We start from the raw sequence: 19666 nt of genomic DNA, 5'->3' as shown, positions 1-19666 counted from the left end.
GCACGGTCGAGACCCTAAAATTCGTCGAGAGAGTGTCGAGAAAATCGGTCGAAGAAATTCGTCGAGAAGGTCGAGAAAACTCGTCGAGAGAATCTGTCGAGAAGACCCGAGAGAATTTTCGAGGACTCGAGGAAGTTATCGAGTACCCGAGAGAATTGTCGAGGACCCGAGGAAGTTGTCAAGTACCCGAGAGAGTAGTCGAGTTGTCCGAACCGTATCGCCGAGGCGTACTGTCCGTATTGCCGAGAGATTGCCGAGTGTTGCTGAACGGAGCGTCCAAACGATCGAGAAAATGGTCTGATTGGGACGAGAATTGCCCGAAGGAACGTCGAAGTTGCTAGACGAAGGATTGAGTATTTTGGGGAAATTATTATTTTCTCAAAAATCTCAACCAATGAGAACTAAGGAAAGTGGAGGATTAATTTAATTAAGGAGAAGTTAGTGGGAAGAATTAAAAATTCATGGAGATTAAGGGAGATAGTGGGGATTAACTTAATCGAGCTGATTAAGGGAAGATGGCGGAATTCTATTGGCCAAAGATTAAACACAATTAAGTGTTAATAAACATGCACTAATAGAGAGTTTTACATGCACTAATACAAGGATTAATGGCGAGCAGCTATTGGGGGTGAGATACACGCTCAACATGCAAGGAGGGAGAGAGCCATTTGTCAAGAAGCACTAAGGGAAAGAAGAAACTCTTGGAGCCTATAAATAGAGGATACTCGACCTCATTTTTGTGTTTAGCTCAAAAACACTCAAAACACTTAATCTTTTCGAGAGAAAGAAAGAGACGAAAAGAGAGAGAGTTGTCAAGGAAGATCGAGAGGAGGATCAAGAACGATCGAGAGGGGGATCAAGAGGAGAAATCATCGACGTTTGTGTCTAGAAAAGACCAAGAAAATTCGACGGCTGTGTTGAAGAGAGATCGAGGAGATATGCGGTTGCGGTTGAAGAAGTGGGAAGCTGATCGACGAGAGGACTGTCTGATCGAGTGGTGCAGTGGAATTCCGTAGCCATCGACGCGTGAAGGAGGTGAGTTCTGTGGTAATGCATGTAGGATATACGCATGAAAAATTGTGGTTTAAATTGGTTGCATGCGTAGTTTTGGTAGGATTCATGCTAGTGAAATGTTTAAATGCACATCTAACATGAATCACCATGCGAATGAATTTGGATGCATTTTAAGTAAGATGAACACTTAAAATGTGGTTAAAAAGGATTGCATGCATAATTAAATTGGTAAAGTTCATTTGAAAGGTTATTGAATAAATTCGTGTGAGGTTAGCTTAAATGCTTAAACGAATTTTAAAGAATTAAAAGGGATTAACTCAAATGAACTTGCATGCTTAATCAAATTTGAGAATTTAAGAGATTAAATGGCGTTGCATGCGTAATTTGGACTTAAGGATTTAAATGGTTAAATCAAATGGATTGCATGTATTTTAAGACTTGTTGCATTCTTTTTGCTTAAGTCGCTTAATTTGGTTACATGCATGTAAAATAATCTTAAGTTGCTTGAAACATATTTCTTGCCTCTTGTTGATTAATCCGTGTGGTATTCTTGCTTGATTTCTTGCTATGGTGCTTGATTCATCAAGGCTTGAATTATTGTTGTGTGTTTATTTTAGCTTAGTCTCTTGAATTCGTTTCTCGAGTCTTAGCTTGAGTAGTGAGTCGATATTTTTGTTCCATAAGTGTTGTCACGTGTGAGTTTCCGACGACCACTCACGCGGGGACACTGTCATGGCTAGCTAGCTACTAGCGTGACCGCTACATGACGATGTAGCTTATTTGTGGGTGCATGTTGGTGACCTTTGTGGTCTCAGCATGGGAGGTGTTGGAACGGAACAGATTGTCGAAGTGCCCTAGGTGTAAAGAGTCTAGAGTATTCAAGCGTCCCTTGTTTATGTCTAGTCGTCTTTGCATGTTGCGTGTTGTCGAAGAGTCTATGGTATTTCAAGTTTCCTTCTCATATGCTAGACGTCTTAGTAAGTGGTGTGTGGGAGGTAAGAGTCTAAGGTCCAAGTAAACCTTGTTTCCTTAGTACTCAGTGAGCCTGGGTACCCCGTACGAATTAAGTCATAGTGATCTAACCTCTTTTGCAAGTTTATTGTTTGAATTGCTTCCACTAAGCTTTTGTTGCGTTGCTTTGATGACTTGCATGTTTTCTTTGCTTACTGGGGTAGTCGGGTTGGGAAGTAGAATCATGTTTAGGATGAAGGGGTACCCAGGCTCACTGAGTAATCTTAGATTACTCACGTTTCATTTGTTGTGGATTTGCAGGGAAGCCTAAGTGAGTCTAGAGCATGGAGTTTTCTTGTGTTTCTTGTAAAACCCTATATTTTCTTAAATAAATAAGCGTAAAGTTTTCCGACTATCTTTATATATTGCTTTAATAACTTATTTACAATGTAATATTTTGTTAAAGTAATATATTCGGTGTTCAAGAAAACATGGCAAGTTGCAAATGATACTTGGCCTTGTCCGGGCTAACACAACGCACCAGGCCACGAGGGTTGCAAAGCCTAAGTAACCTCGGTTGCGGGTGGGATTGTGCCAGGGAGGACCGGTCGGGAAGTCTGCAGCTTCTGTCCCTCGACTGGATCACCTCGGTGCAATTCTGCAAGTGGCGTCCCGTGGCTGTCCGACGGCCTTTGTGGTCATAGGACGGTTCGAGGGCGTTACACCACCTCTGTTAGAATCTTCTTTACAAAAATCCGATTCACTCTCAGACTCTGCATCCTCCATTATCTGTCTGTTACACTTAAACAGCTTAGTAAGTGGCCATGCTATGTTCACGCTCAGTGCATCACCCATCACAGAAATGTCTTCACTTGGTGGTCTCCATAATGAAGCCTCTTTGTTAATGACTTTTACAATATTCACCATTGCAGCATTCGGACCCAAAGGAATTTTATTCACCAACTGTTTAGGGTCTTTTGAAATCATATGTGCCTCAGCAATTACTTCACCACCCATAATCCAATCAACAAGCTGGACTCTATCTTCCTAAAAAAATTCATGCAAAAACATAATTCATGTGTCACCTAACCAATAAGCATTTATGTATTACCATAACAATGTAAACTATATCATAAGAACTTTACCGAGGCATCAGCTCCCTTGTTTCCAGTTGAGGAGTCCATACTGTCCACAATTAGCTTATCAAATGGCCTTGCTATCTTGGTTCCCACAGTCTGGCCAAGCTTGTCGACAGTTACTGTAGGCCTCCATAGAGATGCATTTTTATCTGATACAAAGGTCACAAGTACAGCTGACCCATTAGGACCAATTGGCATACGGCCAATCTTATAACTTGGTTCAATAGAGCATAGTTTTCCCTCAGCAACAACAACATCTTCATCTACAGACCAATCAAGTAACTGACACCGTGGTTCATCAGTGGTGTCTGAATTTGCACCATCATCCTATACACACAATTAAGTGTTTCAATAATACATCTTACCAGGAATTGAAAACCAAATTTGAATATTAACCTTACCTTTTTCCCTTTAGTTAAGTCACGAACCATGTGTCTCAAATCAGCAACCTCGCTCACCAATTATGCATGTTGAGCTTCAATCTTCTGCACATGTGCATCTCTGGCCTGTAAGAATGCTAGCTTGGTAGCAGTAACCCCTCGGCCCATTCCTCTGATTCTTCCACTCCTATCTTTCCCTAGAATTTGACTAACCGCATCTTCCTTAAGACTAACATTGGAGTTTGAGAATATCTCGCTATCAAGCGATTTAATTTGTTCCTGGTTTAAAATTTTGTTAATGCATCAATAGACATTACCAAGTAAAACCAACATTATACATCACCAAGTAAAACCAACATATGAGTTTGATAACTTCTTACAATTGTTTGTTGAAACTCCGGTTTAACAGGTCTTCCATCCTCATGGGTATGTCCAGCTATCCAGACCTTGCTTCTAGTAATCTTACTCGGGTCAGGTGCATTTTTCTTCTACAAGTACGAAGAAGTAGTCACAGTCACTATTTATAGTATATAACTAATGAATACAATTTATCACTACATAGACATACCATTTCATCAGCAAGGCGATTCATTCCTTTGCGACTGGTTGTGTGTGGAATCTGTGCTTTCCTCATAGCCCTGTACTTCTCACTTCGTTCCTAAATAAGTCATTCCAATTAATATATTAAATATAAGTAAAATTACATAAATCAATTTTGTATTTGAATGCAAACCTTGAAAGCTTTGCCAGTCCTAATCTTCACCCACTTGAACCATGATGATTCACTATGAATGTTGCTTGGTTTTAGATCTCGTATTTCACCCTTGGTCTTAGCAAGACGAATTTTTTGAAGTAGCCTAGACTTATAAGCCCTCCATGCGCAACCCATTTGCATTAACAGTGAATGTTTTTGCCAATCTTCTGTCAAATTGAACGTCCCCTACAACAAATTTATACAATATTATTATAAAAGCTTGTTAAAAGCATCAAGTAAAATACAAAGTAAAAAAAGAAAATAACACTTGTACCTGAAGCTGTTCCCACATTGTATCCTTTATCTTTGAATCCAAGTACCTCCAATCATCTAAAAGTACTGACACATGCTCCCTTACAAGAACTCCCATAAAAGATGACAGTGTAACTGATCCCTTCCCAACATGGTCACCGATGATGTTAAATTCCACATTTACTTTGTCCTCATTGCTTTTAGCCAATTTAGTCATCCTGGTGGGTCCTCTAGTTCTCCTCTTCTTCGTCTTTGACTGGTCAGTTAAACATTCTTCAGGTGAATTACCAACAGTCTCATGTTGTTCAGCTTCTTGGTCCTCTCCATTTAGTTCAGGCTCTTTCTCAGTCTCTTTCTCTTCTCCTTCTACTTCATGTTCTTCAGATGATGGTACAGCTTTTTGTTGTACTGCTGGTTCAGGGTTTAGTTCTACTGCTGGTTCAGCTTCTTCTTCTACTGCTGGTTCAGCTTCCACTTCTACTACTGGTTCAGCTTCCACTTCTACTATTGGTTCAGCTTCGACTGATTTAGCAAGTCTTTTGTTTCTTTTGGTTGTTTTCAACTCAAGAGGAATAACATCAATTCCTTGCTGACGCTTGCTACGTCTTGTTTTCTTAGCACTGGTTGTTTTTTTTGTCATGTTTTCTGTAAACAAAACCAAAAGGAAAACACGTAAGCAAAATCTGTAGACCATTACTAATAAATTTCACCTCAACCAATATGCTACCTAATATACTAAATACTAAGCCTAGTTCTAATATTCTGGTCTATACTAATCCTTTACTAAAACTCCTTCGCAATCTGCCCTAACACAGTAACTCTCATCATCATCAGAAGACTGATCCAACAAATCTTCAAACTGTTGACTGGATGACGGTGGTGCCAAAGTCTCTGCTTCTGTCTCCAACTCATGATAAACCCTTGGTGGCACTTTCATAACTACATACCAAGGGGATGCGTCATCTTCTCGGGAATAAAAATGTTGTTTTGCTTGAGACGGCATAATATATGGATCTTGTTGAAATGCAGATTGGTTAATATGCAAGTTGACAAGTGTAAAGCCGTCCTCTTCTTTCACACCATTCCCTTTGTTTGCCCATCTACACTTAAACAGTGGGATATAGAACATGTGGTAGTCCAGCAAGATGATCTCTTCTATAACTCCGTAGTAGGAAACAATGTCAGCCTTTTGATTTCTATCTCTTGCACTAGATCGACACATGGTGAAAGCTTCATAGGATACTCCACTATTTTGAGTCTTCCGCTTTACATCATTGGTGTGAAATCGATGTCCATTCACTATGTATCCCTTAAATGTCTGAGCTTCTTGTTGATAAGCTCAAATTAATCCCTAGAGCTACTCTCTCAAACAAGAGATTACTGCAGTACTTAGGGGTCGAATCCACGGAGACTCATGATCAAACACAATAGATTGTAAAGTTTTGTAAATTACGTTAAACAAGTTAAATTGAATTAAAATAAAGCAATGCTAATATTTAAATAAAAGTGTTGTGAATTCAGAAAATCAAAAGAGTTAAGCCTAGGGAATTTCTCAGGAAATTATAAAATATTAAATCAGATAAATTAATTAAGGTTCAAGCAATAAAAATCAGATCTAGAACTCTAAACTTTTGGTAAAATAATCAGTTCTCACTGCAATTATATTCTAAATTTAAAACCAGAAAATCCAAATCTCTTTGTAAAATTCTGAGTAATAAATCAGCTTTAAGAACAGGTTTAGATAAGTTCACCGAATTATTAATTCAAATTTCTTTGTAATAAACAATTCTGCTCATCAATGGTTTAATCAGGAAACAATTATATTCTCATATCAATTTATTTCCCTAAGATAACAATTCTAGGTGATCAGTCAAGAATTATTGTGAAGAACAACCAAGGATGAAGATCATAAAAGATTAAGAACCCTAAAAATCTCATATCTAATAAATCATAAAAACCCTATGAAAAACCCTAAACTTAACAGGCAAATTACTCAGAGATGTTAAATAAAGCACAAATCATAATTCTGAAAAACATGAATAGATATTAAAAGTAAAAGAGGGAGTTCAAGAAATCTTCTCTCTACAAAGAATTCAGATCTATCTCTCCCAAAAGCTCTCAATATCCTTTCTCTCAAAAACTGCTAGAAAATAACTTAAGGGTTTCTAAAACCCAAAAACAATATATATACATCCTAAAATACGTCCAGGGGTTTATGTTGCAATTATAGAAGACTTTGGGCAAATTTGTAAAATTTCCAATTTCTAGTTCTCTCGTCGGATAAACAGAAGCGTCGATCGATGCTCCTTTGTGTGGTGTCGATCGATGCCAGGTCTCTGATCCGACTCCAACTTGATTTCCTTCGGTAAAATGCTCCAAAATGATCCAAATTGTTCCATATTGCTCCATCCGTGCCAAATTCCTAAATAACCTGTAAAGACTCACAAATAACCTAGAAACAAATCAAAAGACTCAAAAAGCACACTTATATCATGGTTAAAAACCGTAAAAACCATGATATATCAACTCCCCAGACTTAGCCTTTGCTTGCCCTCAAGCAAAACATAAACTCAGACCTGTGAAAGAGGTTTGAAAACAGGGAACTCACTCAACTGCATGATGATTCTTATTCGCACTCTTCATTTACCTGACTCAAGAACTTACTACTTATATTTAACCAAGATTAGCATCAACATTCCTTACTCAAATCCCACAATCCTTTGGAATCTCTAAAATCTCCGTTGTTATCTCATTATATAAATTAAAGCAAGTACAGGTGAGTTCTTACCTTGGGTGTATCGAACAGTGGCATATGGACTCTCTTCAGGCCAAGACATTCTTCTTACATCTCCTTTCCTCTCCCTTTTCTCACTTCCATATTTTTTTCTTTTCTTAATCCTCTTTTTTTTAGCAAAGGTGTAAGCGAATACCGGGGTCATCGGTAATTTACCTACCCCTCGCTTCCAAGCTTTGTGTGATCACTTGACTCAAGAGTAGAATAATAAGGTCACTGGTAATTTACCTACCTCTCTAAACTGATCAAAATCATCTCATCTTTTATTTCTCTTTTTTTCTGATTTTTTTTTTCTGAAACACTGAAGGGAAGAGAGAGGGGAGACATACTTTGAAAAATTGCACTGTCTTGTATGGCCTGAAGAAAAAGTCTAGTCCACTGATTTCCAACCCCAAAGTAAGAGATTAAGTCCGGTTAAAATCATGATAAAAGTTGAGACAACGTTAGATCAATCAGATATCCATTGTATAAGGGCTTTCAGGATTGTTGATAAGACTCATAGTCTTTCTAAGCTTCAGTTCAGTGGGTTGTCTCCCACTAAGCGCTTGTTTTCAGTCATTAGCTTGACTGTGTTGGAGCTCAGGCATCCGGAGGAGCAGAACATGGCATTGAAGTCCTCTTCATCCAAGGTGGTGTATAAGCTTTAGGTGCATGAGGTCTGCCAAGGATGGTAGGAACAGGACCAGGGCGGGACTTAGGTATGGGAAGGTATCTTTTCTGTCCTGCAAAATCATCAACAGAAGAAACAAGCGCTCTACGGTAATCTCGTGGCTTGGTTAACTGCAAAACAGTTTTTATCTCGTTGAAATTCTTGTTGATGATAGGAGGAAGTTTAGGAGAAGGAGAAGCATACCTTGGCCGTACCTAAGGGCTCTGGAGCGTGGATTGGGGGGCTTTCTGTTTGGGAACATGTTTTTGACTTGGAGCATCAGTTTTGGAGCTGTTCTGTCTCGGTCGTGGAGGGGTGTCGATCGATACCCTCTTGGTGGTGTCGATCGACACTGCTTCTGATGCTTGTGAATTTGCTTCTCTGCAGCTTATCTGAGCAATCTTCTCAACAGAAAACGTCTGTCCATCAATGGTAGGAGCTATCCTCAGCTTATCCATCTCAAAGTTCATACTCAAACCATCCACATTCAGTTCTATGTGTCCCTTCTGCACATCAATGACTGCACCAGCTGTAGCCAAGAAAGATCTTCCTAAGATGAGAGGATCTTTAGGCTCTTGATCATACTTCAGCACCACAAAGTCAGTGGGAATCATGAAGTTACCAACCTTAACTGGAATATCCTCTAACACACCTTCAGGAATTCTTCGGGAGCGATCAGCCAAGATAAGAGAAATCTGAGTTGGCTTGAATTCTGTCATCCCTAGTCTCACAGCAACAGAATGTGGCATCAAGTTGATGCTAGAACCAAGGTCACAAAGTGAGTGTGCAAACCTTCCTGTGGAGATAGAGCAATCAAGTACAAAGCTTCCAGGATCTGGTAACTTCTTAGCAGTCCTACATTGAATGATTGCACTCACTTCCTTAGAGACAACCACCTCCTGCTTCTTTCCCTTTTTCCTCTGTGGAGGCTGGTTTAACAGAATCGCACTGACATCCTTAGTAAGCAGTGCTCCTTCCTCAGGGCTCAAACCATTTGATACCATTCTCTTGAAATAGCGCCTAAGTGGTGGTGAAAGCTTTACTGCATCAATCAAAGGCATCTCAATCATCACCTTGTCCATCATATCCTTGCATCTAGCTTCCTCAAGCTCCTGCTTAGACCTCCTAGGCTTAGGAAAAGGAACCTTAGGTTGGTACACCCTTTCAGCAGCTGGAACCTGAGATTTTGCAGTTTCTGGGTTCGTCTGAGAGGAGTGTCGATCGACACCCAGGTGGTGTCGATCGACACCAACATCTGGAGTTGAGAGATTTGACCATTTTTCACCCTGTTCTACAGAAACAATTTCAACATTATCTTCATCCCTCACAGATATGGCATTGCAAGCATGTCTGGGGTTTGACTCAGTTCTTCCAGGAAGAAAACCCTCTTGTCGTTTGACAGACCGAGTAGTCTGAATAACCTGATTCTCCAACTTCTTGACATGAATGTTCAATGCTTCAATCTTTCCATTCAGCTCAGTGTAGACATTGTCAATCTTCCCATTGAATGTCACTGTCAATTGCTTCTGTCCTTGCAAAAGCTGCTCAAGCATGGCCTCCATTCTACTCTCTTAGGAGGTGGAGACAGATAAGATGAATTCCCATATGTTCTTGTATAGCCATTGTTCTGTTGCTGCTTCTGCTCACCATTGTAAGGCTTGTTGCCTTGCTGATTACCAAATCTATGTCCGTGATACCCAGCTCCATACACATAGTTGACATTCTCCTCTGTATTCTCTGACTCTGGCTCAAATGTCTCAACTTCAGCAGCAAATTGGACTGACTTCTTTCCCACAAGAAGATTATGCACTAAATCCAGCTTAGCATTAACAGAAGCTAGCTGATTTGCATCAAACTCTCCATGCAGTCTCTTTCTTTCAGCATCAGCTCTTTTAGTGCTATTGCTAGAAGCCAAATTTTCAATTAAAACTTCAGCATCTTCTAGAAATCTTGTCTTGAAGTTCCCATGACTTGCAGCATCTAAAGCTAACTGATACTTCCAATCACACCCTCTAAAGAAGATACTCAATAGTTGTACCCTTGAAAAACCATGGTGTGGATAGTCCCTCTGATAAGCTTTGAACCTCACCCAAGCTGCCTTGAAAGCTTCATCATGTCCTTGCTTGAATGAAGAGATCTTGACTCTCAGCTCATCTGACATTGCATCATCATAGAAGTGGTTAAGGAAAGCCACCTTGATATCATGCCAATTTGTCAAAGATCCAGCTGGCAACTGCTTCAACCAATGAGATGCCTCTCCTGCAAGTGAGTATGGGAAGAGCTTGCAGAATATGAAGTCCTCAGTCACTCCATTAGCCTTGATACTGGTCAACAGATCCTCAAAGTTCTCAATATGGTCCAAAGGCTTCTCATGGGGCAGGTTAGAGAAAGGTCTCTGCCCAACTAGCTGGAAGTAAGCAGGCTTCAGCTCAAAATCATTCCTCTCGAATGGTGGAGGAACAATAGCAGACCGGTTCTCATACACAAGATCAGCCCGGTTGTAGTCCGCAATGGTCCTGATCAGATCCTGGTTGTGGTCCAGTCTTCGAACTGGGTTCTGGACATGGTTGGCAGCTCCACGTACATCTGTAGGAAGGGGGTGTCGATCGATACCCTGTTGGTAGTGTCGATCGACACCGTCGACACCATCAGCTGGTTTGTCAACAACAGCAATTTCAGCAATCACATTGCCCTCAGCATCAAGCTTTTGGCCCTGCTCATTGCGCAAATGGCCCTCTTGATCCCTCAAAGCACCATCCTCATCTCGCATCAGAATGATGGGGTTAACCATCTTCAGAGATTTGGCTGCTTTTCGGTTCTCACGCTCAAGTTTTCCCAACTCTTGGTTTGAAAGATTCACAGTAGGACCAGTCTTGTTGCTCCTTGTGTGAGGTCTAGGAGGCATGCACCTGAAACACCAAAGAGAAGAAAAACAAAAACGTGTAAGTAGAAAATAAAAAGAAAAGTTTAGACAAAATTAAAAACTTAAATCTAATGGTGGATCAGAGAGTCCCCGGCAACGGCGCCAAAATTTGATAAGCTCAAATTAATCCCTAGAGCTACTCTCTCAAACAAGAGATTACTGCAGTACTTAGGGGTCGAATCCACAGAGACTCAAGATCAAACACAAAAGATTGTAAAGTTTTGTAAATTACGCTAAACAAGTTAAATTGAATTAAAATAAAGCAATGCTAATATTTAAATAAAAGTGTTGTGAATTCAGAAAATCAAAAGAGTTAAGCCTAGGGAATTTCTCAGGAAATTATGAAATATTAAATCAGATAAATTTATTAAGGTTCAAGCAATAAAAATCAGATCTAGAACTCTAAACTTTTGGTAAAATAATCAGTTCTCACTACAATTATATTCTAAATTTAAAACCAGAAAATTCAAATCTCTTTGTAAAATTCTGAGTAATAAATCAGCTTTAAGAACAGGTTTAGATAAGTTCACAGAATTATTAATTCAAATCTCTTTGTAATAAACAATTCTGCTCATCAATGGTTTAATCAGGAAAACAATTATATTCTCATATCAATTTATTTCCCTAAGATAAAAATTTTAGGTGATCAGTCAAGAATTATTGTGAAGAACAACCAAGGATGAAGATCATAAAAGATTAAGAACCCTAAAAATCTCAGATCTAATAAATCATAAAAACCCTATGAAAAACCCTAAACTTAACAGGCAAATTACTCAGACATGTTCAGTGAAGAACAAAACATAATTCTGAATAACATGAATATATATTAAAAGTAAAAGAGGGAGTTGAAGAAATCTTCTCTCTACAAAGAATTCAGATCTATCTCTCCCAAAAGCTCTCAATATCCTTTCTCTCAAAAACTGCTAGAAAATAACTTAAGGGTTTCTAAAACCCAAAAACAATATATATATACATCCTAAAATACGTCCAGGGGTTTATGTTGCAATTATAGAAGACTTTGGGCAAATTTGTAAAATTTCCAATTTCTGGTTCTCTCGTCGGGTAAACAGAAGCGTCGATCGATGCTCCTTTGTGTGGTGTCGATCGATGCCAGGTCTCTGATCCGACTCCAACTTGATTTTTTTCGGTAAAATGCTCCAAAATGATCCAAATTGTTCCATATTGCTCCATCCGTGCCAAATTCCTAAATAACCTGCAAAGACTCACAAATAACCTAGAAACAAATCAAAAGACTCAAAAAGCACACTTATATCATGGTTAAAACCCGTAAAAACCATGATATATCACTTGTCGTGGTCCAAATGCTAACCACCTTAGCTGCTTAGAATGGTCCTTTGAGTTACTTGGGATCTAATGAAAAACTCAGAAGGAAAGCAAGTATTTAGAAATAGTTTTAGATGGTAAGAATTAAAAAGATATGTATCTTTATCTAACTGCAAACCTTCTCTTTAATCCATTGTGTAAACTTTTTCCCATGCAATTTCCATAAAAGAGTTTCATTTCTTCGGCAATGCACATCCGTAGCTTGTAATTCTTTCAAGTGCATACTATATAGAAATGTCAAAATTGTTTATAAAAGTATTAGACAGATATTTGTAAAAGTGAAACATGAAAAACAATAATAGCTAGGAAATGTTGTCAAACTTACTCAACATATGGAGTAAACATTGTTGTGTTCATCAGAACATATCTATGCGCTATCTCCCGCTCTTTCTCTGTAAGGACAACTGGTTTCCCCTTGTTAATTGGACGACCTTCGAGGATGTGCTCATCTGGTTCATGATCTTCATTACGGACTGCAGCTTCCACAACTGGTACAGAAGATTTTAGAAACTCCAACCAGAAAGCAATGCATTCTCCTGCCATGTATTCCTCAGCCATACAAGCTTTCGGCCTTGCATAGTTCTTAACATATGACTTAAGGGTTTTCATGTACCTACATATCAAACAATGAAATATCAGTTTTCATTACATTAAGTAATTAAAAGAGATTTTAAAAACATAAATCACTACCTCTCAAATGGATACATCCATCTAAAATGGACCGGTCCACCCAACCGTGTCTCCCTTGCTAGATGAACAGGAAGGTGGAACCTGATATCAAACATGGAAGGAGGAAAGAACCTCTCCAGTTGGCACAATGACTCAATAACCTCAGCCTCCAATGTTATAAACTTCTCTGGATCAATCACACGCTGACACAATCGATTGAAGAAGTTGCATATTCTAGTCAATGCAATCCTAGGTCTAGTTGGCAGCAGTCCTCTCAAAGCCACAGGTAACAAGTTTTGTAGTAACACATGGTGATCATGAGACTTCAAGCCACCAATTGTAGGAGGATCAACTGAAACACAGTTTGCTATATTCGCACAATACCCATCTGGTCCTCTGAACTCAGACAATCTCTTGCAGAACTTCTTCTTTTCCATCTTTGAAAACCAATAAACAGCAGGTGGTAAGTACTGTCTCTTCCCACGTACTTGTGGATGTAATGCTTCCCAAATACCCATATCTTCCAAATCTTGTCGTGCCTAAAGCCATCTTTAGATTTAGCACTATGCATTAGAAGGGACAACATGGCATCAGACACGTTTTTCTCAACGTGCATTACATCGATGTTGTGGCGAACAGGCATATCCTAATACATGGAAACGAAGATATAAGTTAGTAAATGGCAAAGAACTAAATTTATATATAGTTTTATTTAAATTTTATATATAAAATATGCTAACCTTCCAGTATTCAAGATCGAATAAAATAGACCGCTTCTTCCACCTCCATTGATAACTGTCTTCATCATATTCTTCTTCTGAAATTTCATCATCTTCACAGAAATCAGACCTCTTTCTTTTACTTTTTTTTATCTAAAGCTCGACCAAAATCATTCTTAAAGTCTTTCAAATGCTCAAATATCTCAGCCCCTGTTTGAATTCTACATGCAGTCCTTTGTTCTACCGTGTTGTCAAACCAACTCCGTCTGCATCTGTAAGGATGCCCAGTTCTGAGTCTTATCCTATTGCCCAAGTAGACATGTTTTCTACTAAACTTAAGCCACCTAAAAGGAGTATCCTTACCACAAACATTACACGCTTGTTTACCTCTAACTTTACATCCTGCCAAAGTCCCCAAAGCAGGATAGTCACTGATTGTCCACAGTAAAATCAGATTAAATGTTTCCTTTGAGAAGGCATCATAAACATCCACACCTTCATTCCACAAATCTTGTAAATCTTCAATCAACGGTTGAAGATACACGTCGATGTTGTTGCTCGGTGCAGTTGGTCCAAGTATCAACAGAGTCAACATTATATTGTCAGCCTTCATACACAATGTAGGTGACATGTTATAGTTCACAAGAAACACTGGCCATGTACTATACTTGGTGTTTTGAATTGAAAAAGGATTCATCCCATCAGTACACAACCCAAGTCGAAGATTTCTCGGGTCTGACGCAAACTGTGGCCATTTAGCATTAACCTGTAGATTTGTGGAATCCACCGGGTGCCGCATCATTCCATCTTCTGAAGCATTACTGAAATGACAACGTAGATCCTCTGCCATCCTTTTCGATCTATACATCCTTCTGAATCTGTCCTTTATTGGGAAATATTTAAGAACTTTAGCTGGAATCCCTTTCTTTTCCTCTTTTGTGTGCTTATCCATCTCCCATCTTGAAGCACTATATCTAGGGCAGCTTGTCATATCCTCGTATTGCTTCCGGTAAAGAATGCAATCGTTCTTGCATGCGTGAATGTTCTCATATCCAAAACCAAATACCTTCAAGAACTTCTTCATCGCATCTGTTGAATGAAGAAGATTCAGAATTTATGAAAAAGTTGAATTATCTCCAGGTAGCATGTCGTGCACTATCTTTAGAAGCTGATCGAAGTAGTTTTCTAACATCCCACTCTTAACTTTAATCTGGTACAACCCCATGATAGCAGACACTTTAGTGTACTTAGAACAGCTGGAGTAGAGTGGAGTCTCAGCATCTTTCAACTTTTTCATAAATTCTGAATCTTCTTCATGATGATCTTTATTGTCACTCTGATCTGCATTGTCATACTGGGCCTGTGTATTATCATCACCATCAAAGAAAGCAGCTCTAAACAACTCATAAGCTTCAAATTCTGAAATTGGATCATCACCTCTTGTTAAATCCCTTATCTCCCCGTGATTACTCCAACATCTACTCTTCTTGTATATCAAGTCCATACCCCTAATAATCAGATGATCTACTATCGTGGCTAATGGTTGATGGCACAGATTCCGGCAGTCAATACATGGATAAAACATATTTGGAGGATCTCCCATTCTCCTTGCTGACCCATAAACAAAGTCAGTTGCTCCTTTCTCATACTCGAGACTATTCCTATAAGGTAAAAAATACTTTCAAGTTCAATAAACAGTCATAAAAAACTCAGTTGTAACTTAATAAATTATTAGTAATAACAATATAAAACCATACCTTGGAAGCCAAACCCAAGACTTGTCCATGTTACACAGCTCCATGGTCAAACGATTACATACATTTGTGACAAGAGATTATTATATCAGACATATTCAAACTCAATTAAACCAACAGAGATATATACTCAGTGACATCGATTATAGTCAAACAACAGAGAATATGACAGACTCAGTGAAACAAAAGAGATACATATAAAACTGCAATTACCTATAGATAAGTAGGATTTTGTAAAGAAGAAGCTGTGAAATGAGAACCTGCAAAAGAAGAATCGATTATAGTCAGAATCTTGTAACCTTAAGAACTGAAACCTTAAACACTTAAACCAATTGAAACCATAAAATTCTTGTAAAGAATAGTCGATTATAGTCACAATCGATTATAGTCAGACAAAATCGAAATCGAAACAGAAACATCTCGAAACCCAAAATCGAAACAGAAACCCTAAATAATTGACAAATTGTCGAAAAGAAAACCGAATTAGAACATCTCGAAACCCAAAATCGAAACAGAAACCCTAAATAATTTACAAATTTGTCGAAAAGAAAACCAATTTAGAACATCTCGAAACCCAAAATCGATTACCCAACATATATATATCATTCAATCGAAATCTGTACCTTCGATTTTTTGAGAGAGATAAGAGATTTCAGAGAGAGATAAAGGGTGTCTGAGAGATAGAGATTCTAAGGATGTGAGATTTTGACAAGAATCGAAGAATTTGAGAGATAATCAACGGAAGAAATTGAAGAACCCTAGTTCGCGAACTTGTGAGAGAGAAGCAAAGGAAAGAAACTGATATGTCGACTAAGGTAAAACGACAAAGCATAAGAGGGAAACTGAAAATATTGGGCGCTTGTTTTTACTTAGCCGGGAAACAAAATTTTTTTGGTCCACCTAAACTAATATACAGCGTTTTAAACCTCGTATTGCTATCTAAACATACGCTTCTAAAAACTGTAACTTCTAAAAACATTATATAGCGTTTAAAAATTAACCAAACGCTATCGAATATATGCCGTTATGTTAACTATAGCAGAAATGAAATAAACGCTATCTTCATATGCTATCTTTACTACATTTTCTTGTAGTGGCAGTTGGTAACAAAAGGGCAATTTGGCCGTTGGTAACAATATTTTTTTGTGATTTGTCCCTAATCTCAGTCACAAAGACTGAGATATCTTTAAGCCATTGGTAACAAGGTTGTGTCATCTCCAATCAATCTCAGTCACAAAGTCTGAGATGTTTTTAGGCCGTGGGTACCAAGAGGGATTGTCTAGTCCCAATCTCAGTCACAAAGACTTGATAATCTCTATAAGCCGTCCCAATCTCAGTCACAAAGACTTGATGATCTCTATAAGCCGTCCCAATCTCAGTCACAAAGACTTGATGATCTCTATAAGCCGTCCCAATCTCAGTCACAAAGACTTGATGACCTCTAAAAGCCGTGGGTAACAAAAGGGATTGTCTTGTCCCAATCTCAATCACAAAGACTTGATGATCTCTATAAGCCGTCCCAATCTCAGTCACAAAGACTAGATGATCTCTATAAGCCGTCCCAATCTCATGCACAAAGACTTGATGATCTCTATAAGCAGTGGGTAACAAAAGGGATTGTCTTGTCCCAATCTCAGTCAAAAAGACTTGATGATCTCTATCAGCCGTCCCAATCTCATTCACAAATTCTTAGATTTTAATAAGCCGTGGGTTGCAAAAGATCTTCCTAATCTCAGTCACAAAGTTTTAGATTTTCATAAGCCGCGGGTAACAAAAGGGACTGTCTTATCCCAATCTCAGTCACAAACTCTGAGATTTTTATAAGCCGTGGGTACCACCAAAAGGGATTGTCTTATCCCAATACTCTCAGTCACAAAGACTGGATGATCTCTATAAGCCGTGGGTACCAAAATAGATTGTCTTGTCTCAATCTCTGTCACAAAGACGGGACAATCTCTATAAGCTGTGGGTAACAAAAGGGATTGTCTTTTCCTAACCAATCTTAGCCACAAAGACTGGATGATCTCTATAAGCCGCGGGTAACAAAAGGGACTGTCTTATCCCAATCTCAGTCACAAAATCCGTGATTTTTATAAGCCGTGGGTAGCACCAAAAGGGATTGTCTTATCCCAATACTCTCAGTCACAAAGACTGGATGATCTCTATAAGCCATGGGTACAAAAATAGACTGTCTTGTCTCAATCTCAAACACAAAGACTGGACAATCTCTATAAGCTGTGGGTAACAAAAGGGATTGTCTTTTCCCAACCAATCTTAGTCACAAAGACTGGATGATCTCTATAAGCCGTGGGTAACAAAAGGGACTGTCTTATCCCGATCTAAGTCACAAAGTCTGAGATTTTTATAAGTCGTGGGTACCACCAAAAAGGACTGTCTTATCCCAATGCTCTCAGTCACAAAGACTGGATGATCTCTATAAGCCGTGGGTACCAAAAGAGATTGTCTTGTCTCAATCCCAGTCACAAAGACTGGACGATCTCTATAAGCCGTGGGTAACAAAAGGGATTGTCTTTTCCCAACCAATCTCAGTCACAAAGACTTGGATGATCTCTATAAGCCGTGGTAACAAATGGGACTGTCTTATCCCGATCTCAGTCACAAAGTCCGAGATTTTTATAAGCCGTGGGTACCACAAAAAGGGACTGTCTTATACCAATACTCTCAGTCACAAAGATTGGATGATCTATATAAGCCGTGGGTACCAAAAGAGATTGTCTTGTCTCAATCTCAGTCACAAAGACTGGACAATCTCTATAAGCCGTGGGTAACAAAAGGGATGGTCTTTTCCCAACCAATCTCAGTCACAAAGATTGGATGAACTCTATAAGCCATGGGTAACAAAAGGGACTGTCCTATCCCGATCTCAGTCACAAAGTCTGAGATTTTTATAAGCCGTGGGTACCACAAAAAGGGACTGTCTTATCCCAATGCTCTCAGTCACAAAGACTGGATGATCTCTAGAAGCCATGGGTACCAAAAGAGATTGTCTTGTCTCAATCCCAGTCACAAAGACTGGACGATCTCTATAAGCCGTGGGTAACAAAAGGGATTGTCTTTTCCCAACCAATCTCAGTCACAAAGACTTGAGGATCTCTAAAAGCCGTGGGTAACAAAAGGAACTGTCTTATCCCGATCTCAGTCACAAAGTCTGAGATTTTTATAAGCCGTGAGTACCACCAAAAGGGACTGTCTTATCCAAATACTCTCAGTCACAAAGACTAGATAATATCTATAAGCCGTGGGTACCAAAAGAGATTGTCTTGTCTCAATCCCAGTCACAAAGACTGGACAATCTCTATAAGCCGTGGGTAACAAAAGAGATTGCCTTTTCCCAACCAATCTCAGTCACAAAGACTGGATGATCTCTATAAGCCGTGTATAACAAAAGGGACTGTCTTATCCCGATCTCGGTCACAAAGTCTGAGATTTTTATAAGCCGTGGGTACCACCAAAAGGGACTGTCTTATCCCAATGCTGTCAGTCACAAAGACTGGATGATCTTTATAAGCCGTGGGTACCAAAAGAGATTGTCTTGTCTCAATCCCAGTCACAAAGACTGGACGATCTCTATAAGCCGTGGGTAACAAAAGGGATTGTCTTTTACCAACCAATCTTAGTCACAAAGACTGGATGATATCTATAAGCCGTGGGTAACAAAAGGGATTGTCTTATCCCGATCTTAGTCACAAAGTCCGAGATTTTTATAAGCCGTGGGTACCACCAAAAGGGACTATCTTATACCAATACTCTCAGTCACAAAGACTGGATGATCTCTATAAGCCGTGGGTACCAAAAGATATTGTCTTGTCTCAATCTCAGTCACAAAGACTGGACAATCTCTATAAGCCGTGGGTAATAAAAGGGATGGTCTTTTCCCAACCAATCTTAGTCACAATGATTGGATGATCTCTATAAGCCGTGGGTAACAAAGGGGACTGTCTTATCCCAATACTCTCAGTCACAAAGACTGGATGATCTCTATAAGCCGTGGGTACCAAAAGAGATTGTCTTGTCTTAATCCCAGTCACAAAGACTGGACGATCTCTATATACCGTGGGTAACAAAAGGGATTGTCTTTTCCCAACCAATCTCAGTCACAAAGACTGGATGATCTCTATAAGCCGTGGGTAACAAAAGGGACTGTCTTATCCCGATCTCAGTCACAAAGTCTGAGATTTTTATAAGCCGTGGTACCACCAAAAGAGATTGTCTTATCCCAATACTCTCAGTCACAAAGACTGGATGATCTCTATAAGCCGTGGGTACCAAAAGAGATTGTCTTCTCTTAATCTCAGTCACAAAG

The 19666-nt window shown here is 39.1% G+C and overlaps 2 protein-coding genes and 1 non-coding gene across 5 annotated transcripts; 1 reads left to right on the top strand and 2 right to left on the bottom strand.

Annotated features, from left to right (window-relative positions):
- Nucleotides 1–2607: 2607 nt before the first annotated feature.
- Nucleotides 2608–5130, bottom strand: LOC147924739 (uncharacterized). The gene is made up of 7 exons (XM_087496929.1): nucleotides 4513–5130; nucleotides 4218–4424; nucleotides 4053–4142; nucleotides 3865–3972; nucleotides 3686–3763; nucleotides 3111–3431; nucleotides 2608–3012 (listed from the first exon to the last, which is right to left on the bottom strand). Exons 1-7 carry the CDS (start codon nucleotides 5128–5130, stop codon nucleotides 2608–2610), a joined length of 1827 nt encoding a protein of 608 aa, XP_087353055.1.
- Nucleotides 5131–5262: 132 nt separating this feature from the next.
- Nucleotides 5263–15602, bottom strand: LOC147924737 (uncharacterized). Of its 3 annotated transcripts, none has more exons than XM_087494168.1 (6): nucleotides 13610–13687; nucleotides 12891–13515; nucleotides 12526–12813; nucleotides 12319–12424; nucleotides 12152–12227; nucleotides 5263–5813 (listed from the first exon to the last, which is right to left on the bottom strand). In XM_087494168.1, exons 2-6 carry the CDS (start codon nucleotides 13385–13387, stop codon nucleotides 5263–5265), a joined length of 1518 nt encoding a protein of 505 aa, XP_087350294.1. In that variant the 5' UTR covers nucleotides 13388–13515; nucleotides 13610–13687. The 3 variants fall into 3 exon arrangements, with proteins under 3 accessions (XP_087350294.1, XP_087350293.1, XP_087350295.1); XM_087494169.1 differs by lacking the exon at nucleotides 5263–5813 and adding an exon at nucleotides 15346–15602 and having other exon boundaries at nucleotides 11661–12227; nucleotides 13610–15249; XM_087494167.1 differs by lacking the exons at nucleotides 12526–12813; nucleotides 12891–13515; nucleotides 13610–13687 and adding an exon at nucleotides 12070–12078 and having other exon boundaries at nucleotides 5263–5808; nucleotides 12165–12227.
- On the top strand, nucleotides 9979–10085 carry LOC147924738 (small nucleolar RNA R71). Its single transcript, XR_015587946.1, has one exon. It is a non-coding gene; the product is annotated as a small nucleolar RNA R71 (small nucleolar RNA).
- Nucleotides 15603–19666: the final 4064 nt, after the last annotated feature.

Source organism: Camelina sativa, chromosome 17 (genome assembly GCF_030686135.1).
Source record: "Camelina sativa cultivar CO46 ecotype springtype chromosome 17, ASM3068613v1".
Taxonomy (NCBI): Eukaryota; Viridiplantae; Streptophyta; class Magnoliopsida; order Brassicales; family Brassicaceae; genus Camelina; species Camelina sativa.
The sequence above is the reverse complement of the archived record's forward strand: the minus strand, read 5'-3'. Positions and strand labels throughout refer to the sequence as shown.

Excerpts from the sequence above, each read along its gene's own strand:
- LOC147924737 (XM_087494168.1), bottom strand. The coding sequence starts at position 13,387 with ATGGGTATTTGGGAAGCATTACATCCACAAGTACGTGGGAAGAGACAG. Across the intron at positions 12,814-12,890 it reads TGGATGTATCCATTTGAGAG|GTACATGAAAACCCTTAAGT; the intron begins GTAGTGATTTAT and ends TTTGATATGTAG. Across the intron at positions 12,228-12,318 it reads CACAATGGATTAAAGAGAAG|ATCCCAAGTAACTCAAAGGA; the intron begins GTTTGCAGTTAG and ends GTTTTTCATTAG.
- LOC147924739 (XM_087496929.1), bottom strand. The coding sequence starts at position 5,130 with ATGACAAAAAAAACAACCAGTGCTAAGAAAACAAGACGTAGCAAGCGT. Across the intron at positions 3,973-4,052 it reads ATCGCCTTGCTGATGAAATG|AAGAAAAATGCACCTGACCC; the intron begins GTATGTCTATGT and ends TCGTACTTGTAG. Across the intron at positions 3,764-3,864 it reads CGGAGTTTCAACAAACAATT|GAACAAATTAAATCGCTTGA; the intron begins GTAAGAAGTTAT and ends ATTTTAAACCAG.